Source organism: Mytilus galloprovincialis, chromosome 3 (assembly GCF_965363235.1).
Source record: "Mytilus galloprovincialis chromosome 3, xbMytGall1.hap1.1, whole genome shotgun sequence".
Lineage (NCBI taxonomy): Eukaryota > Metazoa > Mollusca > Bivalvia > Mytilida > Mytilidae > Mytilus > Mytilus galloprovincialis.
The window spans coordinates 7031656-7053087 of NC_134840.1; the positions used below are offsets into that span (position 1 = coordinate 7031656).

At 31.1% G+C, this 21432-nt stretch overlaps 1 protein-coding gene across 3 annotated transcripts in view; it reads left to right on the top strand.

Annotated features, from left to right (window-relative positions):
- The window catches only part of LOC143067067 (retinal guanylyl cyclase 2-like), a 67802-nt gene that overhangs the window by 14631 nt on the left and 31739 nt on the right, over window positions 1-21432 (top strand). For all 3 annotated transcript variants that reach the window (XM_076240083.1, XM_076240080.1, XM_076240081.1), the window contains exons 2-3: window positions 18567-19154; window positions 19952-20036. In XM_076240083.1, the coding sequence (XP_076096198.1) occupies window positions 18567-19154; window positions 19952-20036 (673 nt within the window). The remainder of the gene's footprint in view (window positions 1-18566; window positions 19155-19951; window positions 20037-21432) is intronic.

The window sequence follows — 21432 nt, forward strand, 5'->3', positions numbered from 1 at the left end:
AGATCAAAGGCAAAATATACAAATTGCGGATAAGATGAAATATTCTCTAACCTATTGGATTAAATTAAAGAATTAATCTAATATAACACAATGATGTCCAAATTTGATACACAACTTGTATATAAAAGTTGTTGTAAACAAGTAAATAAATCATTTGTTTTAGTGATATGCGCAAATATTTACACTTATTATTTCTGGTATTATAACATTAAAAATGCCAATTTTACTGTGCCAGTTGCGCATTATGACAATTCATGTATGTTAGTGATTCTCGATGACAAAATATTTGAAAATCAAAAAAATCAAAAAATATAATACAAGCATCGAAGAACTTATAAAACCAGAAATTCCATATACGAGAAATGTAAACACTCACCGATCCAATGGACATATAAAACAACTTAGATAATATTAAACAACACTTTTAAGTCTGAAAGAAAGAACATTTTGATCAAATAACTACGCTAATCTATGATAGTAATCTTTACAAATTATACAACATCAGTTATGACAAAATAATTGATATATGGTTATTCATGTTATATAGAAAAGTGGATAAAGTAATAAACAAACTAAAGCTAACAAATCTCTTGATATTATTAGAAGTGGAATTGAGTAAGATAAAACTATAATAACACACATAGTAATAACTTTTCTGACCTAAAACAGATTACATAAATAGATGACATGTTAAACTCACACAACAATCTACAGTACTAATGCCCTAATGCTTACGTTTGCTTTCTTGGCGCCTCCTTCCCCTCTTATTTGAAATACTTTTGGTTAATTTTGCCTATTTTATAGATTCTTGAATAATTGTTGTTTTATTTATGCTTGTTTAATGATTATTTTGTAAAATTAATTGTACCGAGGACAAAATAACAGGAGTGTAGAATACTAGTTTCTGATCAGTTTTCAAAGAGATTCAAGAATTAAAGTGTGAATTTCTTTTCCAGTGCCAAATCGTATTCATATATGATAACCAACCGTATGAGTTATACTTACAGTCTGACTAACAATCTCAATTAGTGGCATTATAATCCATATGATTGGACACAATTACATGAACATATAAAAAGAGTTCAATTATATGGAAAAAAACTTCTGAACGTCTGAACAAACAATAAAGTCATTAATTCTTTTCTTTACAATGATAATTACTTTGCCTATAGTCCCCAAAGGTCGGAAATAAAATAAAAAGATAATTTCAATTTGTCTTAAATCGGAACCAAAGATCACACTATACCCTATTATCAGTACTATTTGAATAGGTTTAAGGGGTAAACCAATGAAAACTAAGATACAAAGTATATCATGTAGTAAATAATGAATCTAAATACTGAGATTTGATAAGCTCTGGCTCACAGATAAGATATCAATGATGGTTTGCTATGTAAATATTTATGCTATTACAGGGTTGAAATAGTATATTTATATGTACATAGAATTTACAAGTGTTATCTTTTTTAAGCATAAGACATTATTTTATTCTTAAATCATTGTTACTATAAAAGGATGCTCATTTTATATTTATATTCTTGTCATGATCTTATCAGTTTTCAAAGTCATTCAAGAATTAAAGCATGAATACCCTCACCATTGTCAGATCTAGAATTAAAGCATGAATACCCTCACCATTGTCAGATCGGATTCTGAAATAATAACAAACCTTCAATTTCCAGAATATTTTCTCAAATGGATAGACGAAATTACATGAACATATAAAAAGAGCCCAATTACAGGTAAAAATAACGTGCAAACGACGGAGGAATTGATTGCTTTCTTAACAATGCTAATTATTTCGCTTATATTCCTCCAATTTCGAAAACATAGAAAAATAATGACTGCAATTTGTCTCAAATCAGAAACCAAAGATCCCCCTATACACATGATCATTTCAATTTAATGTAAAGCAATAAAGATAAGATACGTACTTATATTATGTAGTAAATAATTGATCTAAATATCCATCTGAACCATAGTAATTTACTTATCTGGCTGACAGAATAACAACAATAAGCCCAAACTTTCTTTGCTATTGATAAAATTTGATTCTACTACGAGCTTGAAAAACAATATATACATATTTACATAAAAGTGTTAACTATTATCAGCAAACAACTCAGGTCTAGGCAATCACACCAGAAAAAGACAGGATGATGCGTCGATTCACATTGCCATACAAAAAAGGTATCAATTGGTTGACGGAAAATAGCCACAATTACGATATCATTCGAAACTATTAAACACCTTTGAATTTCAAAATGATGCTGCATTTGAAAAATACATTGTATGAGATGATAAAATTCTTCCTGTTTTATCACAACTATTTTATAAGAAAATGGGAATGGTAGAAGGATTATATATTTTTCTTTGTACATCAGTCGTTGTCGTCTCATATCTTCGTGACTGATTCCACCCAGAAATGAGAATACTTCTTGTATCACATTGACAAGTTTAGCTAGCTATAAAATATACTATAAAATATATATAGGTCACCGTGCTTGTTTTCGAGATATTAGCCATTGAAATTTTGGCGGACAAAATTATCTCTTGACTTTTCATAGCTGTATCATTGAAAAGATAACATTTTCAAAAACTGTTAAAAAGTAATTAAAATTTTATAAGATTTTTACAGACATCTTATTATTATACATGTAAAAGATTTACAAAAAGAAAAATGGGGGTCACCGGACAATTGTTTTTCAAGGCATTTAAATGGATTAAACCAGAGGATTCCGAAAATCTGACAAAAAATCCAAAATTACAAGCCAGCTTTCTTAAACAAGATCACAACAGACTAATTTCGATATCGCACACAAAGTATTAGAAAGAACATTAACACTGACCAGAGTCAAATTTTACTAATATAAATAAAATTAATTAGGAATACGGGTATAAATGTAATACTGTCGTTTGTCGTATTGTTCTCAACTTAAACCATCATTTTATGTTTGGTATATACATAGCAGTCTTTTCAGACTTGGTCATTAATATTTTGATATTAACAAAATCCTAACGATAACAGGTATTGTATTTGATAACTTACAAAATATATTGATTTGGTTCAAATTTTGAAATTAACAAATATAAACAAAGCGTCCGCAGCACTGTACAGTATTAAAATATTTGTAAGTCATAGATGTATAAAAGTTAAAAAGCTGTATGATCAAAAAGAAAAAAAATCAGAGTTTGCCTGGGGAAGTTGAAACCATAGTTTTACGAAAGTCTATAAGTTCATAAACGGAGAATTTGAAGATAAATTGAAGATTTGTTATAAATTAAATCAGCATTTACCACTGAGCTGATGATACTGTCAGGAACGATTTCAATTTCTAAAACTTTGAATATAATCTATTTTTTTATTCATATTTGTTCTCTATATATATCGTTATATTGATCATATTCATCTCTTTGTTATTTACAGAATAAATGAAGAGACAAACGATATTATAACCAACATTTAGACACCCGCTGTTTTATATGTCTCGATTGGATAAATATCGTTCCATACTCAAAACAGTGGTAGGGTCTAGATATAAATATAACAACTGACTTGGGATAGTAAACGAATGGTATTGATACCAACAGATTAAGACTGATAAGACTTAATACGTCAAAGAGCATTAACACTTTGATGCAGTAAAGCCTATGCACTTCAGTGTTGTTTCTTTGTTTTTCTCTTATAGTCGATGAGTTTCCCTCTGTGGAAGTTTGTTACCCGGTTTTAGTTTATCTAAATCGATTGATGACTATTGCACAGCGGTATACTACTGTTGCTTTTATCTATTTATACAAGATATTACAAATCAAAGATCAGGCAAATCTTTGTTTACGGGGGTATATAAATAGTAGAAAAGACAACAAATTGCCACCAACAATCATGTTACTGATAGGTCATTGATGTTATAAATGGTTAACCAAATAAAATAGCAAACAATCTACGCACGAATGTTGTTTTGCAAAAGGTCTGGAAAAAAATAAACAATAAAAATACCGAACTCCGATGAAAATTCTAAACGGAAAGTCCCTAAGCAAATGGCAAAATCAAAAGCTAAACTCTCATATTCGTGACTTGGTAGAGACGTTTGGAAACTTCGTGGACGTTGAAGTCACGAGATGTTATTCAAATAAGCACTGGCAAACATTCCATAACATCAAAACAAACAATGTTACATTAAAGTATGGTTAGGGGCATATGATATACTTTTGATCTCACTGTGATTTTAACTTAATTTGCATAAAAGCTAGTTTTCATTTAGTCAATTCAAATATGTAATAAAAATATAACTTGAAGTGCTACTTTAAGAGAAAAATGGGGTCGTAATTTTTGACATTCACCTGACCTACCTTAAGTGTAATAATTATTCCGATAAGGTAGGGGTCTGACGTATAGTTAAAGCATAATTTGAGCATCAACAACGTGTAACTAGTTTTTCATTATAAGGGTGGTTTAAAAACTTATACTTTCTAACCAGCTTGACTAAATGAAAGCAATTTTTAACACTGACTATTTGCAGCACTTGACCTAAAAGTTCTTAATTATATAATATTGTTGTCTGCTTCTCCACCACCCATGTTATACCTTCATTCAGAAAGGTGGGATTAATACTGTTTCATCCCTGTCGGTCTGTATGACCGTACATCCATGCCAACAAGATCAGAAATTTTCACGTCATCTTGACATAATAAAACACTGTGACAACAGTCAATATAAAAAAGAAGATGTGGTATGATTGCCAATGAGACAACTGTCCACAAGAGACCAAAATGGCACAGACATTAACAACTATAGGTCACCGTACGGCCTTTTTCTTTACTAAATGTTGTAAGAAATGAAAGTCGTTTTTTGTTTAAACATGGATGAATCTGTTTAGTTTCTTAAATTGTATCACGTATATGATGCCAAGTGTGCACATAATATCGTCAATCTCTGAGACAGTGACATGAGAACTGCAAATGATGTATGATAAAGCATCAAAACTTTTAATATTACATGTTTAAACAGTCATTTATCTTTTATGTATTTACTTTACTCTATTTGTTAAAATACTGATCATTTGTTTTGTTATGACATTTATTTATAATCATTGATTGTATGTTCATTAAATCTCTTTTATGAACAATGAATTAACAATATGAATGAATGAATGTGCATATGTATGATTTAAAGGTTCACTATCCCATTACCCTGATGAATTTTGATAACAAACTTATTTGCATAATCTTAATTTATTGTCGTGTATGTCTTCACAAATCCTCATTTTTTGTTTTTATTTGTATGAATGTTTTAAGTACTCTACTTACGGAGTTTTAAGAAGGAACTTTTGTATCAAGTACATATTGTTCATCCACAACATATTGTTATGACGGAAGCAATCTTATTTACCGGTATCTGATGGGGTTGCCTCCATGATAAGAATTTTATACACTACAATAACTCTATTGATAACTTATATATTAATTGTTGCTTGCACGTATTAGACTTTTTTCTCCAGTACAATTATTGCCAAGTTGCATAATGAAAATAAAAGCATGATATTGAACGTGTTTTCAATGTAATGTAGTTTTCAAGATACGGTATTGCCGATATTTTAATCACAAACCGCTAAAATTTCTCTTTAGCATTCAATTACGGTAAACTATTTTTTCATCGAATTTGAAAACATAACTACAAAAGGTAAATAATGGAACAACAGGAACATTAAAGAGCAACAAAATCAAACGTCAACATACGTAGAAAACTAACTATGTAATAACAACTTCCATGATCATGACTTGGTACAGGACGTAATAACAAAACAAATGGTGGATCGAACCTGGTTTTATTGCCAGCTTAACCTCCCATGTATATGGCAACTATAAAAAAATCGCTGAAATGACAACACTACGTGAAAAAATTACAGCATAAACAACCACAAACAAATAATACAATAGTCGATACAACATGCAGACCGCAAAACAACGAATATCTTTCATCAACGACAGACAGCACAGCAGCACAGGACATCACAAACACAACGTACTTATGTAACGAATATGAAATCTTGAAATTTATACAATTAATTTCAATGTAATAAATAGATACATAGTCTTTGTAAATATGCCTCATGAAGAGCAAAATCTGCCTACTCCCGTTTTTTTTAGGGCATTCGTTTTTTGGGTTCGTGTTGTTCTGTCTTTAGTTTTCTATGTTTTGTATACTGATGTTTGTCTTTTGGTCGGTTTGAATATTTTGTATTATCTTTATTTATTTTTATATCCCTGATCTGCCGGTGTTAGCTTCGAATCTCACCGTCGTTACAAAGTATTTTCAATGAGACTGTTGGCATGTACATGAAGTATGATGAAAATTCAAAGGAGGGGTATGAAAAGAGCTGTTATGTCATCAAAAATATAAAAACTAGTACCTGATTAAGTTATATCAACACCTAAAGGTTATTATTGGATAGATTAATGATTTTCGAATTCAAGGAACCAAAAGCCTTATCATTTTCTTCTCTTTGACACATTATTTTTTATAAATCCACAAAATTTAAGAAAACAATTAAAAAGGTCTTTCCTATAAACGTGATGTTTTCGTAATGTACTTGTTACGACCTTTCGTTTGATATACGACAAGCATACATTCTGAATCTTTCCACTTTTCACACTTAATGACCCCATCCACCTTACTTTTATGAGATCGTAAGTACGATATTTGTAATGGAGACTTGATGATCTTTCATTTGATATGCAACAACGCCATGTTCTAGAAAGTTTAATTTTTGCACCTAATAACCCCATTCAACTATTTTTTGGAGGACAGGAATTTGATATTTGAAATGTATACGTTTTGTACCTTTCATTTGATATACAACAACCTTATCTTAAAAGAAAATTTGTGTTTTGCACTGAATGACACAAACCATCCCCATTTTTTGGGGACGTCAATTTGATATTAGAAATGTACCTTTTATGGACTTTCATTTGATATGCGACAACCTAACCATCTGAAAAGTTTGATTTTTTTTTTGCACTAAATGACCCCACCTTGCCCACAGGGATGGAAAAAGGGGTTTGAAATTTTCATTTTTGAGTAGAGCTCATTTAGACGTTTAATTTGATATACATAATGACCGCATTTGGCAAAGTTTTCATTGAAATTTTTTTTTGGTAATTTGTCAGACATGTAACCATGTTAAACTCTTAAATTTCTGAAATTTTCAGGTGGGAAGCTGCTGTTGATTGAGAAATACATGCCTCCGCTCGCAAAATTTGAAACTGTATTATCTCTAAAACGACAATAGATATCTCAAATGATAAATGATCTGCAGTTGAAGGACAACATTGTAGTAAAAATTTGGAAAATTCAAAGGTTCATCAAGGTCACAATGAATCATCAAATATATGATGCAATACCAAACTTGAGAACCGAAAGTCGTAGAGACATGAGATTACCACCATTCCACTCAGCACCACTTGACCTTTCAAATATCAAAATGTCAAGGTCATATAACGTTATAGGAAGATGTGGTGTGAGTGCCAATGAGACAACTCTCCATCCAAATAACAATTTATTAAAGTAAACCATTATAGATCAATGTACGGCCTTCACTTTAAAGGTCAAGGTCAAATTTCACCATGACCTGACTTTGACCTCAAATTAAAGGTCTTAAACTACTGATTATTTTTGCAGTTTATAATAGGTTGCTATATGTTACCTTTTAAATGATATACACATGTTACTATACTTTTAAGAATTATGTTGATGTAACTTTTGAACAGACGGTCAGACATTTTTGAGCTTAATGTATAAAATGTAGAGTTCATCGAGAGAAACATTTTATACGCAGTATGTAAGCAGCAAACATGTTGAAAAAAATCAATAAAATGGAGATAACTTCTAAAGGCGATGATAAAATCCTACAAAAGTTCAATTCATGATGAGGTCTATCGATGGTTCAAATTTGGTATTGATAACTCTGATAACTCCAATAGAAGCGGAAGGAGGGCGTGCCAACAAAAATGCTGGAAGAAAAAATATTTACAATTTACAAATAGAGATTTACAGTAACTGTCGGACTCGTATGACAAATTTTACTGGTCACCTGTAGGGGGTGATCTCAACATAATTTGTAAACTAATTAATTTTACCATTCTCAATATATTGGTGATACATCAAATTGTTTGACGTTTATTTCTTTTTGTGATGGGTTGAAAACAAGCTTTTTCTTTTATCCTCGTTTTTAGCTCACCTGGCCCGAAGGGCCAAGTGAGCTTTTCTCATCACTTGGCGTCCGGCGTCCGTCGTCGTCGTCGTCCGTCGTCGTCCTGCGTCCGGCGTTAACTTTTACAAAAATCTTCTCCTCTGAAACTACTAGGCCAAATTAAACCAAACTTGGCCACAATCATCATTGGGGTATCTAGTTTAAAAATTGTGTCCGGTGACCCCGCCAACTAACCAAGATGGCCGCCATGGCTATAAATAGAACATAGTGGTAAAATGCAGTTTTTGGCTTATAACTCAAAAACCAAAGCATTTAGGGCAAATCTGACATGGGGTTATATTGTTAATCAGGTTAAGATCTATCTGCCCTGAAATTTTCAGATGAATCTGACATTCCGTTGTTAGGTTGCTGCCCCTGAATTGGTAATTTTAAGGAAATTTTGTTGTTTTTGGTTATTATCTTGAATATTATTTTAGATAGAGATAAACTGTAAAAAGCAATAATGTTCAGCAAAGTAAGATCTACAAATAAGTCAACATGACCAAAATGATCAGTTGACCACTTTAGGAGTTATTGCCCTTTATAGTCAATTTTTAACCATTTTTCGTAAATCTTAGTAATCTTTTAGAAAAATCTTCTCCTCTGAAACTGCTGGGCCAAATTATTTGAAACTTGGCCACAATCATCATTGGGGTATCTAGTTTAAAAATTGTGTCCGGTGACCCCGCCAACTAACCAAGATGACCGCCATGGCTATAAATAGAACATAGGGGTAAAATGCAGTTTTTGGCTTATAACTCAAAAACCAAAGCATTTAGAGCAAATCTGACGTGGGTAAAATTGTTAATCAGGTGAAGATCTATCTGCCCTGAAATTTTCAGATGAATTGGACAACCTGTTTTTGGGTTGCGGCCCCTGAATTGGTAATTTTAAGGAAATTTTGCTGTTTTTGGTTATTATATTGAATATTATTATAGATATAGGTAAACTGTAAACAGCAATAATGTTCAGCAAGGTCAGATTTACAAATAAGTCAACATGACCAAAATGGTCAGTTGACCTCTTTAGGAGTTATTGCCCTTTAAAGTTAATTTTTAACCATTTTTCGTAAATTTTATATATCTTTTACTAAAATCTTCTTCTCTGAAACTGCTGTGCCAAATTGATCCAAACTTGGCCACAATCATCTTTGGGGTTTCTTGTTTAAAAAATGTGTCTGGTGACCTGGCCATCAAACCAAGATGGCCGCCACGGCTAAAAATAGAACATAGGGGTAAAATGCAGTTTTTGGCTTATAACTCAAAAACCAAATAATTTAGAGAAAATCTGACATGAAGTAAAATTGTTAATCAGGTCAAGATCTATCTGCCCTGAAATTTTCAGATGAATTGGACAACCTGTTTTTGGGTTGCGGCCCCTGAATTGGTAATTTTAAGGAAATTTTGCTGTTTTTGGTTATTATATTGAATATTATTATAGATATAGGTAAACTGTAAACAGCAATAATGTTCAGCAAAGTAAGATCTACAAATAAGTCAACATGAACGAAATGGTCAATTGACCCCTGTAGGAGTAATTGACCTTTGTAGTCAATTTTCAATCTGCTTCCTTTGTTTAATATTCACATAGACCAAGGTGAGCGACACAGGCTCTTTAGAGCCTCTAGTTTATTTTCTCAAATAGGCAAATCACAAGATCCTAAACATTTCAGCTGTGCGGTTCGCAGTAGAATTTTGAATTTTGATATTGAAAAATCAATTGTAAAAGATTCTTATGTTCTCATTTCTTTAATCAATCTGCGATAAAAAGAAATTTGAGCAGCACATGATATGATGAAAATAGAAAAAGCAGACAAACGACGGGTAGGAGTATTATGTGGGAGGAACATCGAAGGTACCAGTACATATGGACTGAAGAAAATACATTTTTGATAATATACAGCCAAAGAAAGTATTTTCTATTTTTAAAACTGACATTCAATCTTTCATGAACATGAATCACTGAACACAAATACACGATGCACAATGCAAAACTCATACTGCAAAGGATCAACGGAAACGTATTCGGTTTAATGCGTATACACTATGTGTTAAGATATTTCATTGTTTTTCTGTTTGTTCTAATTGTTATATCAAATTTCATAAATAGTCCAGGTTGATTTTCCTTTTGGATGAATATGTGGAATATGTAAGACTAGTTTTGACGTATATGCAAAAGTAAATCATCGAACCAGCACATTTTAACCAATTTTATATAAATCTTTATCAACCGAGGTTTTAAAACAATTTTTTAAACCTGTTTAGTAAAAATCTTTTCTTTATCTTTTACAAATACTGCGAAACAACTACATTAAAATTCACTTTTTCTTTTCTTTTTATGGGTTTTCTTTTCTTATCATCTTGTAGTTTATAGTTTTGCAGGAGCATAATTGATGTTATCTGCAGGGGCATCATTAATGTAAGCTGCTTCTCTGGTTGCAGCATTATCTGCGTAAATGTCTGTAGCTTTTGCTGTAACATTGACTGCTTTGAAATCTCCATCATCAATCAATTATCTATTTCACTTCATTCAGTACAAGAGAAGAAGGTCCCTGGTCTTCGTCACCAGAAAAGGAGATTTGAATTTTTCAATTAATGCTTTAATGATTAAAAGTACAATGTTCGCAATAATTATATTATTCTAAAATCGGCCTCATCATTTAATCTGTTTTATTCTTACTCATATATCTAACTTATTGTAAATCTTTATCAGTAACATAGTCTGTGTTCTCCGTATCTTTATTTCTCGTATGATATACTGAACTGATCATGTTATGCCATTTAAAAAAAAAACCCAATTTTTTTTTTTTTAAATTAGAAAAATAATAAGTGGCTATGTTTGTTTTCTACACTGACATTACATATTATAAAATTTATTTGGTTTATGGTGTTTGTTGAACATATCTAATATGATTGAAATATATTCTGTTTCACTATTCAAGCATCAGATATATAAACCCTGTACGATAGAGATAGAATATGGTCCATTCAGACTTGCAAATTAACAAACAATAAACGCTTATAATGTAAGACCATACAATTTTCCAAAAAAATGTAATAAGTTTTTTTTATGTCTGAAACAACAGAAAGCTCTGAACAATCAATTGCACTGGAATAGTAATATAATTTTTGTACTTTCAGTATCGAAAGTATCTTCGGTTATACACAGCAGTTTATTTATATATTGATTTTTAAATATAATTTCTCTCGTTTTGTCTTTAGATGATGCCTTTATATTTAATTATACACTTATTTAGACAATTTTTTTTTAATAATCATGCATTTACTTTGTGAGTTCAAAAGTTAGGTCACTTATCTTGAAGTCACTGACTAAATGGTCATATATATACAAGTCTAAAGTGCAAACGTTCAAATTTAATATATATGTAGGACTCGGAGGTGCGATGAGGACGCTGAAGTTCGATGGTCCACGCCGAAGTACGATGGTCCTTTCGCTGAAGACGATGGTTTTGTGTATGACGTTTGAATAATATGACGTTTTCAAAATACAACATGGATTTGCAGGCAGGAGAATAGGGTTTTGTAGATGAAGGTTTCATGCTAACAAAGAAAAGTAAGGAAATAAGAAAGAAACAAACAATTCACGTCCCGAACAGTTTTAAGCATTACATGTTGAGGTTAAAAAAATATGTTAAAATATTTTAGGCAGCAAAGCGGCTGAAAGATGAACTTGGTCACCAAATGGGCTAACCAGTATTCTGAATTATGCCGCAGACTTTTTGTACGATAAATACAGTATACTAATCTAAATATTAATCTTAATTTATCTTACGGTAAGCGTCACATGATTTTATATGGGCAATTTAAAAATTAAAAACAAATATGATAGTATTAGCAATGTTTCAATGATTTTGCTATATCAAGTTCATATAATGTTATTTCATTCCCGAGATATTTTTGTTTTGTTTTGAAAGAACACCGTCGTTCTTGTTTTTTTTTTTTAGAGTTTCAGTCTAAAACATGTCAGACAGAAATTAACCTGACTAAACCCTACGTGTACTTCCCAATTTATCATCCTCATCTTTGTTTTTCGTGAAATAATTGACAAGCTTCGCTATTAGTAAAGCATAAATTTACTTGTCGGTACTTTTACTTTGTGGATACTGTTCCGACATTCAAGGTACAACATATATATATATAAATTGAAGAAGAATGTGAACAATTACTAAGTTTTACCATAATATTTAAGTAATTGAGATGGACACTTCTTAGTACTATTATAAAGACCTAAACGCTGAATCTTGTTTTTATTTCTCCTTTAACACCTTAATCCATAGACGGCCTGCACAAAGCTGAGTCCACAAACGTAACGTCTTCAAAGTACTAAAATCATTTACGACGTCGGCATTTTCCCCCAGAAAACAAGCGCGAAACAAAAACACTGGACACTTAGTTTATCACATAACTTTAAATATTTACGTTCAACATATTTCTTTTTTCTTTCGAACAAAAATGTGCAGCAAATGCACATTCTGGAAATATAGATAAATATGTGCTCAGAGCAGAGAAATGGAAATGATTAGCGACTATGTCGTGGACCCCTTTCAGAAAATAGCGTTAAAACGTCATTTCTTTAGATTGTAACATAATAGCTGGAAATTAAAAAAAAATCAGGTGTTCAGTCTGGACTATCGAATCATTCATATTTTGCAGATAATTTTAAACCTCTGGTTATGCACATTTGGAATACCAAGTTATTTTGAAAATAAAAAGATTGCAATTACATATTTGTCTTGCCGATTCTTCCATTTCGATTATTAGTCCTTCCAAATTACTACTTCTTACACATAACGAAGATCATTCCAGACTTATCTACCATGATCTTTTATGATTTTTTTGCGATGAATTTAGTGTGATGTCCGAGTCCGAATCCGAACAGTTCTATTATACGAAAATGCAGGGAAATATGTTGAATTTGTATAAGTTTTAGGTCAAAAACTCTTATTTATGCTTATTTAATGTTACAAGTTACACCGTATTTTTTGCCGTTTTCTATATGTCCGTTTCATGCTTTTTAGATTAAATTTTAATTAACCTTACTAGTAATGTGGATTTTAATGGCATGCATTCATCATTTTATCATAAAAAATTTCTTATTCTTATTCTTATTTAGAAATATTTTAAACACGGTTGTATAAAACTTCTTAAAACGCGCATTTTACAGTTGCCGTCAACTTTGTGCACGCCGTCATACTCTTGCGTGCTAAAAGAATAATTGGAGACTTGGAAAATTAGATTAAAACAAAAATTAAAGTCTTTGGTTTGATCTAAACAGAAGTTAAAACATCTTCCAAATAAGAGGCTAGCATCCAAATTTTAATGGTGTTATTTTATTACAACAGCCCATGTGCAGTTTGCTTTTAAGTCTTACGTTGGCCATCGCACTACAGCGTAACCACCATTGCACTTCAGCGTAAATATCAACAAGTTAACGTCACAATGTTACCATCGCATTTCAGCGTAGACCATCGCGGTTCGGAGTACCATCGCGGTTCTGAGATCTACATATATATTTGATGTCATAAGATTTTGATGTCATAAGATTTTGATGCCCTCTATTATAATCAAAACACGAAAAACAAAACCACAAACAGATCAATACCTTGAATTCCAGCCACTCTAGCCAAACCTGATGTTAAATAACTTTCCTTTTTTATCATATTTAACAACTTCTTGCTAACAAAGCTAAATGATCAACATATTTTAGATGGATCTATAAAAGCACTTCGAACTCAATAACGTATTATATATGTTACCTTTTGATTTACCGTTCTAACTTATACTATAATAGGTTGAGTGTGAATAGAACAATTGAAGTGTGCCTTTTGGACCAGATCGTATCATGTTATTCCATTATAACGCCAAGAAAGTAGTGGAGTTGACAACTCAAATCACGATGGACTTACAAATCTGTTAGATCTACCGACGTTATCACATTAAAGTCTTGTCTATGAGAATGTCATTTTCCCAAATTGAATTAATTCATCGCCAGTACTATTAAATACAATTTTAGTACTTGGAAATATAAGAAAATTATGGAATCCATTATTCAAGATAATACAGACATGATACTGATATGAGAGTAGCATGCAATGTGATCCTATTAGTTATCATATTTCTTTCATTATTCTGACAATAAGGAATAAATCAGTGTTAAGGTGGTAATTATACAGTCATTCCAGGCTACAAATTAAACAGATAAGTGGTTTATTTTCTTTAATGACCATATAAAAAGAATTAATTTTCATAGATATGTAGAATTTTAGAATTAATTATCAAATACAGATGCGGTATAGTCATGGAAAAGATAGCTAAAGATAATATGCTTATACTAAAAAAAGTCTTTCGTAGGAGGAGAATCGATGTTAAGAACTCTTTTACAATCATAAACAACCTTTCAGAGTCTATTTATATTGCATACAATAGCCGTTTCATATTTAAAATGTATAACATATATAGACTTTACGAGTACATCAATTTAGCTAATAATATAAAGCTTTTCAATGCGTTTAATGATTTTGTAAGGAGTGTAATTCACTTTATATTTATACCAGAACAAATAAAATTCTACATTCAAAATTAGATTTAAAGACTTACAAGAAATATGTCTTTGAAATATGTATATTTTTGTTAACATGTTCATGATATTTTCAAAAACAAAGGAGAAAAAAATAAGATATAATAAATTTTTTATAACATTCCAATCATATTAGCCAATCAAATCTTTGCATCGACGGTCTAAAGATAAGAACTAAGATAACGTAAATCGAGCATGTATTACATTCCCTTGATAACACTGAGAATCAGGTGTTTGATTCGGTAAATCGACATTCATTTTTGGCATCAAATTTATCCATAAATATTCAAGCAGATATTTAACCTATTACGCATTTAGTATCTGAACACAACGAAGATAGCATAAAATCTCCTTCGTTCCACAAATCTAATGTCGCTCGAAAATGCAAATTGAGCATTTGTATTTACAAGTATTCAGTACAATGGCCCTTAATAGAGGGACATTTAAGCAATAAATATAATAAGATTCAAATATCTTTAAAAAAAAAAAAGAAATTTAAAATTCAATAAAAGATCCGCCAAACGGGTGCAATATATAATTCGACAAGCGTATATATCTTTATAGTACTGCAAGAAAGCTCTATTAGTAGAATTTGTCCTTAAAAACGATTATGTATTTATTGTTTATGTGTGTGTTTGTGCTGTATTTCTGTCACGTAGTGTTGTTATTTTAGTGATACTTATTAACATTGTCATAGAAGTTGGAGGTTTGGCTAGCAATAAAACCAGGTTCAACCCACCATTTGTTTTAATTTTTTTCTTAAAATGTCTTGTACGAAGGCAGGAATATAGTAGTTGTTATCATACAGTTCTTTTCAATGTATGTTTGCGTTTGTTTTGTTGCACTTATTTGGAAAAACTTTTAGGAAGTTTTGGTCCTCAATGCTCTTCAAGTTCGTACTTTATTTGACCTTTTTAACTTTTTATTATTCGAGCGTCACTGATGAGTCTTTTGTAGACGAAACGCGCGCCTGGCGAAAATCCAACATTTCAATCTTGGTACCTAAGATGAGTTTATTTATATCCACTGGGTAGATACCATTGCGGGTGGAGGTTTTATTATCCAAGAGTATCAACTGCCCAGTGGTCAGCACTTCTTTGCTGACATGAATTATCATTGATATGGTCATAACTATAAATTAACTGTTTATTAAACTTTACATTTTTGAAATACTTAGGCTTTTCTACATAAGGAATAATTTACCTTAGCTGTATTTGGCAAAACATTTAGGAATGTTTGCTCCTCAATGCATTTCAACTTTGTACTTTATTTGGCCCGCTTAACTTTTTATTCGAGCGTCATTGATGAGTCTTTTGAGGAAGAAACGCGCGTCTGGCGCAAATACAAAATTAAATACTGATTACTATGATGAGTTTATTTATATTCAGTGTTCCTGTTGTTCTTTTATTTTCATCTTATGGTTAATCTGTTTCCTGCGGTTTTTGTTTATAACCCGTTTTCTCTTTCAATAGATTTATGATTTTTGAACACCTGGACACTACTGTTACCTTTGTTTGTATTCATTTTAAGTTTTATTTTTAGAAAATATTATAGTGTGAAACGGAGAAACTGCTTCCGACCGACTTGTTGCATTATGGAATGCAAAAATTGTAAACGACCTCTACTACATGTTACTAAAAAAAGCAGCAAACAAAAGATTTAGCATAAATAAAAAAACGTATATTTTCAACCGAAACCTTGAAAGAGTTATTTTTAAAAACATAAGCGTTGCATTGCATCAGGTACTCTGTGATATTGTTGGCTTTTTTCAAAACTACCTGTACCCTTTTTTATTGGGAAAATATGAGTCATTTTTATCAAATTGGGAAATATAATAAACCATGAATTTGACTTGAACTACTTGAACTTCAATTTGCAGACCCCTTTCAAAAGGTATACCCTCATTTAAAATACGACACCTTATTGTCAGTGATGATACATAAATAGACCCTCAAATCTGCACATATAGTCATTTTGGGCATGGAAATTGTTTAAATGAGTGTTTTTCTGTTTGTATTCATACACTATTACTGCTGAGACTGCACTGTTTGGGAAAAAGTTGTCTTTTTGGGAATAATTTTAAGACATTTTTTTTCAAATTGGGATTCTTCTCCAGGGGAAAAGCCTATATTCTCCGGTAATTTAGGGCAAACAATATCAATGGGTACTTCGAAAACTAATTTAACCATAGAATGACTTTCAGTTTTTTTTTTTTTTTTTCGTGTTGGTAGGTTTCAGTTAATTTGAAGCTCTACATGGATTATTGTGTGGTTTTGTATTCGTCATTTCAATGGGATGTAAATGTGTTGACTGAAACACAAAGCTCATACTATTATATATCTAAACAATATATATTATAGTTTTTATATGCTGACACACGATTTAGATATTAAAAGTTATCATTGAAATCAGTTAGGGTGAAATACAATTTTACTAAATAATCCTATTGTTAGAAGAAATAAGGTCAAATAGTATTGAAAAGGAAAGTTTTTTTTCAATTACAATGATCACACACGCACAGTGTTAAATTCAATGTGAAATGGCACAGCAAATTTAGTTATAATGATTGCAATATGTGATTAAATTATCAACACACAAGTCATTTCTTGAGATGATATTGCTGAAACTGCCATTAGAAATTGGACATATAAACCATGTCATTCGAAGGACCGCATATGAATGCTGAAATTGGACTACACGATGTCCAATTCTTTGTATGTTTGCGTTTGTTTTAGTTTCACTTCACTGTTTTTTGTATTTATTGATCCGTTATCACTTATGTTGTTATAGTTGATGTGTTTCCCTCAGCATTTAGTTGTTACCCGGATTTTTTCCCCCGTCTAATCGATTTATGACTGTTGCCTTTTTTATTCATATATAAAGGTCTCTGTTGATTTCTCCGGAATTTTACAGGGCAAAACTACATTCAAGATAATTAGTTAACTTCTCATTTTAGTACTAGTATTATCTAGAGCTATAAACCATCGTTAGAAATCTGTAAGCTACTTGCACACCAATGTTATATGTAGTTTTGGAATTTCAATCACAATTGTTACTTGTAAAGTTCGGGCAAAGGATCTGTATTTTAATCAGATAAGGGTGTTCGTCGAAACCACATTTTACCAATTGTCAAGGTTTTGTCAAAATTATCTTGAACATCGATCTAACTCTTAATAACTTTGTAATTGATTTTAATAAATATACATGAAATTGTTGAAAATGTTTTAGCGTACAGTATTCTATAATAGAGCACTAATTATAATTCTGCATACTTTATTTGATGTACTTACCAGAATTGAAAACCTCTTAATAACGTTAAAATACATAACACATATAACCCCTCTGTTAGTTTGACTATACATGTTTTGCTTCAAATCAAAATACTTATCATTGATTTGTCTGAGATAAATGATAACACTGGAGGGTTCACACATAATAAATACTATTTTTTTCAATTTCTACAGCTACGTAATTGGTTCAATCAATCAAAGTTATGTCAGCTTTGGTAATCGTTCTTCTCAATCAATCAAAGTTATGTCAGCTTTGGTAATCGTTCTTTTCAGATCTTTTCAATCTATATCATTGCAGTATTTGTTCATAATGTAAACCGAATCCACCGGTAATACATACTACGAATGGTGGATGTTCACTTGGAACATTTCATTCCTATCAGTCAATTTCAAGACTATTAATTAACACGACTAATATTTTTCTTTACAGCCATAATTCTTGCAATGGAGCATACTGGTATTGAATTAATTCTCCCCGAAATCAATAAATGGACAGAAAAAGAAAAACATTCCTTTTTTATAGTGTCACGTGACCCATATAAGAGCATTGATTACATAATTTCTACGTTCATCACTTTGCCAAACGTCTCCAGAGTGCTAGAGAGCTGTTTTGTGATATTACCGATTGTGCCAAACATTTTCATCAAGCAGACATTTACCAACTATAACAATTCATTTAGTGACATTTCGTCAATAATCGCACAAGGTTACAAGAAATCCCTCCAATATGGGAGTACAGTGTTTGACAGTGCTAGTATCACATATCACATAAAAACAAGCACATTTCTAAACGAAAATCGAACGTTAAAGTTCATGCCATTGGGAGATGAAAGATATTTCGACTTTGGGTTGTATGACTATGATCCAGTAACACATACTTTCAAATTATCACGATATTTGACGTTTAATAATGATGGATCTTGGGAGCATATATCAGTGAAAGACATATTGTGGCCAGGGAACAATGTTCTACAACCTGACAAATGTTTCAACGACGGTTCTTGCTCCACTAGTTCTGGTAATATCCTTTTACTATATGATTTATTAATGAAATTGCAGAAAACCTATGTCCACGTGGATACTGAAGGAAATTATGGAGCCCTTTGCATAACTTCTTGTATGCTGCGTCATATTAAGTGACTAAAAATCATATTATGTTGATAATTTGGCATTACTTCCATAAAAGTGAAAATGAGGACAAGCAATCGATAATAGAATATACAGTATACAAGTCCGAAAACTATAAATATTTGGTAACAGTACAAAACTGAAAGCTTCATTTTATTTAATACCTTAAGCACCGAGGTACAATTTCTCCACCAGAGACCAAATGACATGACAACTATAAGTCACCGTACGGGTTTCAATAATGATCAAAAGCCATGATACCGTATAGTCAGCTTTGTTACATTGGTACCTTTAATATTTAGCTTTGCCATGGACTTTTGTAGACCACACGGTGCTAGATATGACATAACATAACATTACACAAACACATACTTACATAAAAGAAGTTAAACGAAAGCATGTATCGTTTAGATATTTATAACTAAATATTTTGAATATTGCAACTCAAGAAAACAAATGATTCGTACACGGTATGCTTAAATGTAACAATACACAATTATCCTAAAACATACTAACTATATGCATATGTATCACATAATTTTGATGGTATTTTTCTATGATTATTCGTAATATTTTATGGAAGCCAATTATACAAAAGATAACATACTCCAATTCCAGAAAATACAATGTTACAATAGTGTTTGTCTTCCTGTAACCCTCGCTTTACATCTGTAAACTTTATTGTAGGAATGAACTTGGTTTTAGCGGTTGCTTCACCATTAGGGGCTGTGGCTCTGGCTGTTACAATTGGACTAATCATATTTTTCTTATGGTAATGTATTAATGTATATTTTTAACAAGTTATAACATACAAAACAACAATTTAGTTGTTATAGTGAAAGCGGAAATATATTCCGAAATGACGGTGCAATGGTAAAATGTATATTGTATATATATCCTGTCATATCCAGTCTGTGTTTGTCTCAGGTTAGGACCACGTTCTATACGTTCATTCATACAGTGTAGTGGCTATAAAGAGCCCCGACAAGTCAGAAGCCTGTATAGTGCAGTGGTTGTCGTTGGTTCATGTCTGTCATATTTCATTTTCCTCAATTGTTTTTTAACAATTGAACCATTAGTTTCTAAATTAAATTGTTTCATATAAAAAAATTGTTTCATATTTTATGTCGGGGCTCTTTATAGCCAATATACTGTATGGGTTTTCCTCGTTATTGAAGACCGTAAGATTGTCCATAATTACTTACTTCCATTTCTTATTGGTGGATAGCTGTCTCGTTGACAATCATACTACATCTCCTTCTTTTGTATTGTTAAAGAGGCTGAAGACATACAAAAAGGACATTCAAAATTTAAAAGTCAAAAGAAACTGATGACGACATAACAAAAAATAAAACCCCGACAGAAGATATAAAGGCAGAGAAAGTGCACAAAACACTACATATAAACTAAATACACAAAACACTACATATAAACTAAATACACAAAACACTACTTATAAACTAAATACACGAAACACTACTTATAAACTAAATACACAAAACACTACATATAAACTAAATACACAAAACACTAAAACACTACATATAAACTAAATACACAAAACACTACTTATGAACTAAATACACAAAACACTACTTATAAACTAAATACACTTAACACTACTTATAAACTAAATACACAAAATACTACTTATAAACTAAATATACACAAAACACTACATATAAACTAAATACACAAAACACTACATATAAACTAAATACACAAAACATTAAAACACTACATATAAACTAAATACACAAAACACTACATATAAACTAAATATACAAAACACTACATATAAACTAAATACACAAAACAATCCATATAAACTCAATACACAAAACACTACATATAAACTCAATACACAAAACACTACATATAAACTAAATACACAAAACACTATATATAAACTAAATACACAAAACACAATACACAAAACACTACTTATAAACACTACATATAAACTAAAAACACAAACCACTACATATAAACTAAATACACAAAACACTACTTATAAACTAAATACATAAAATACTACTTATAAACTAAATACGCAAAACACTGCATATAAACTAAATACACAAAACACTACATATTAACTCAATACACAAAACACAACATATAAACTAAATACACAAAATACTACATATAAACTAAATACACAAAAC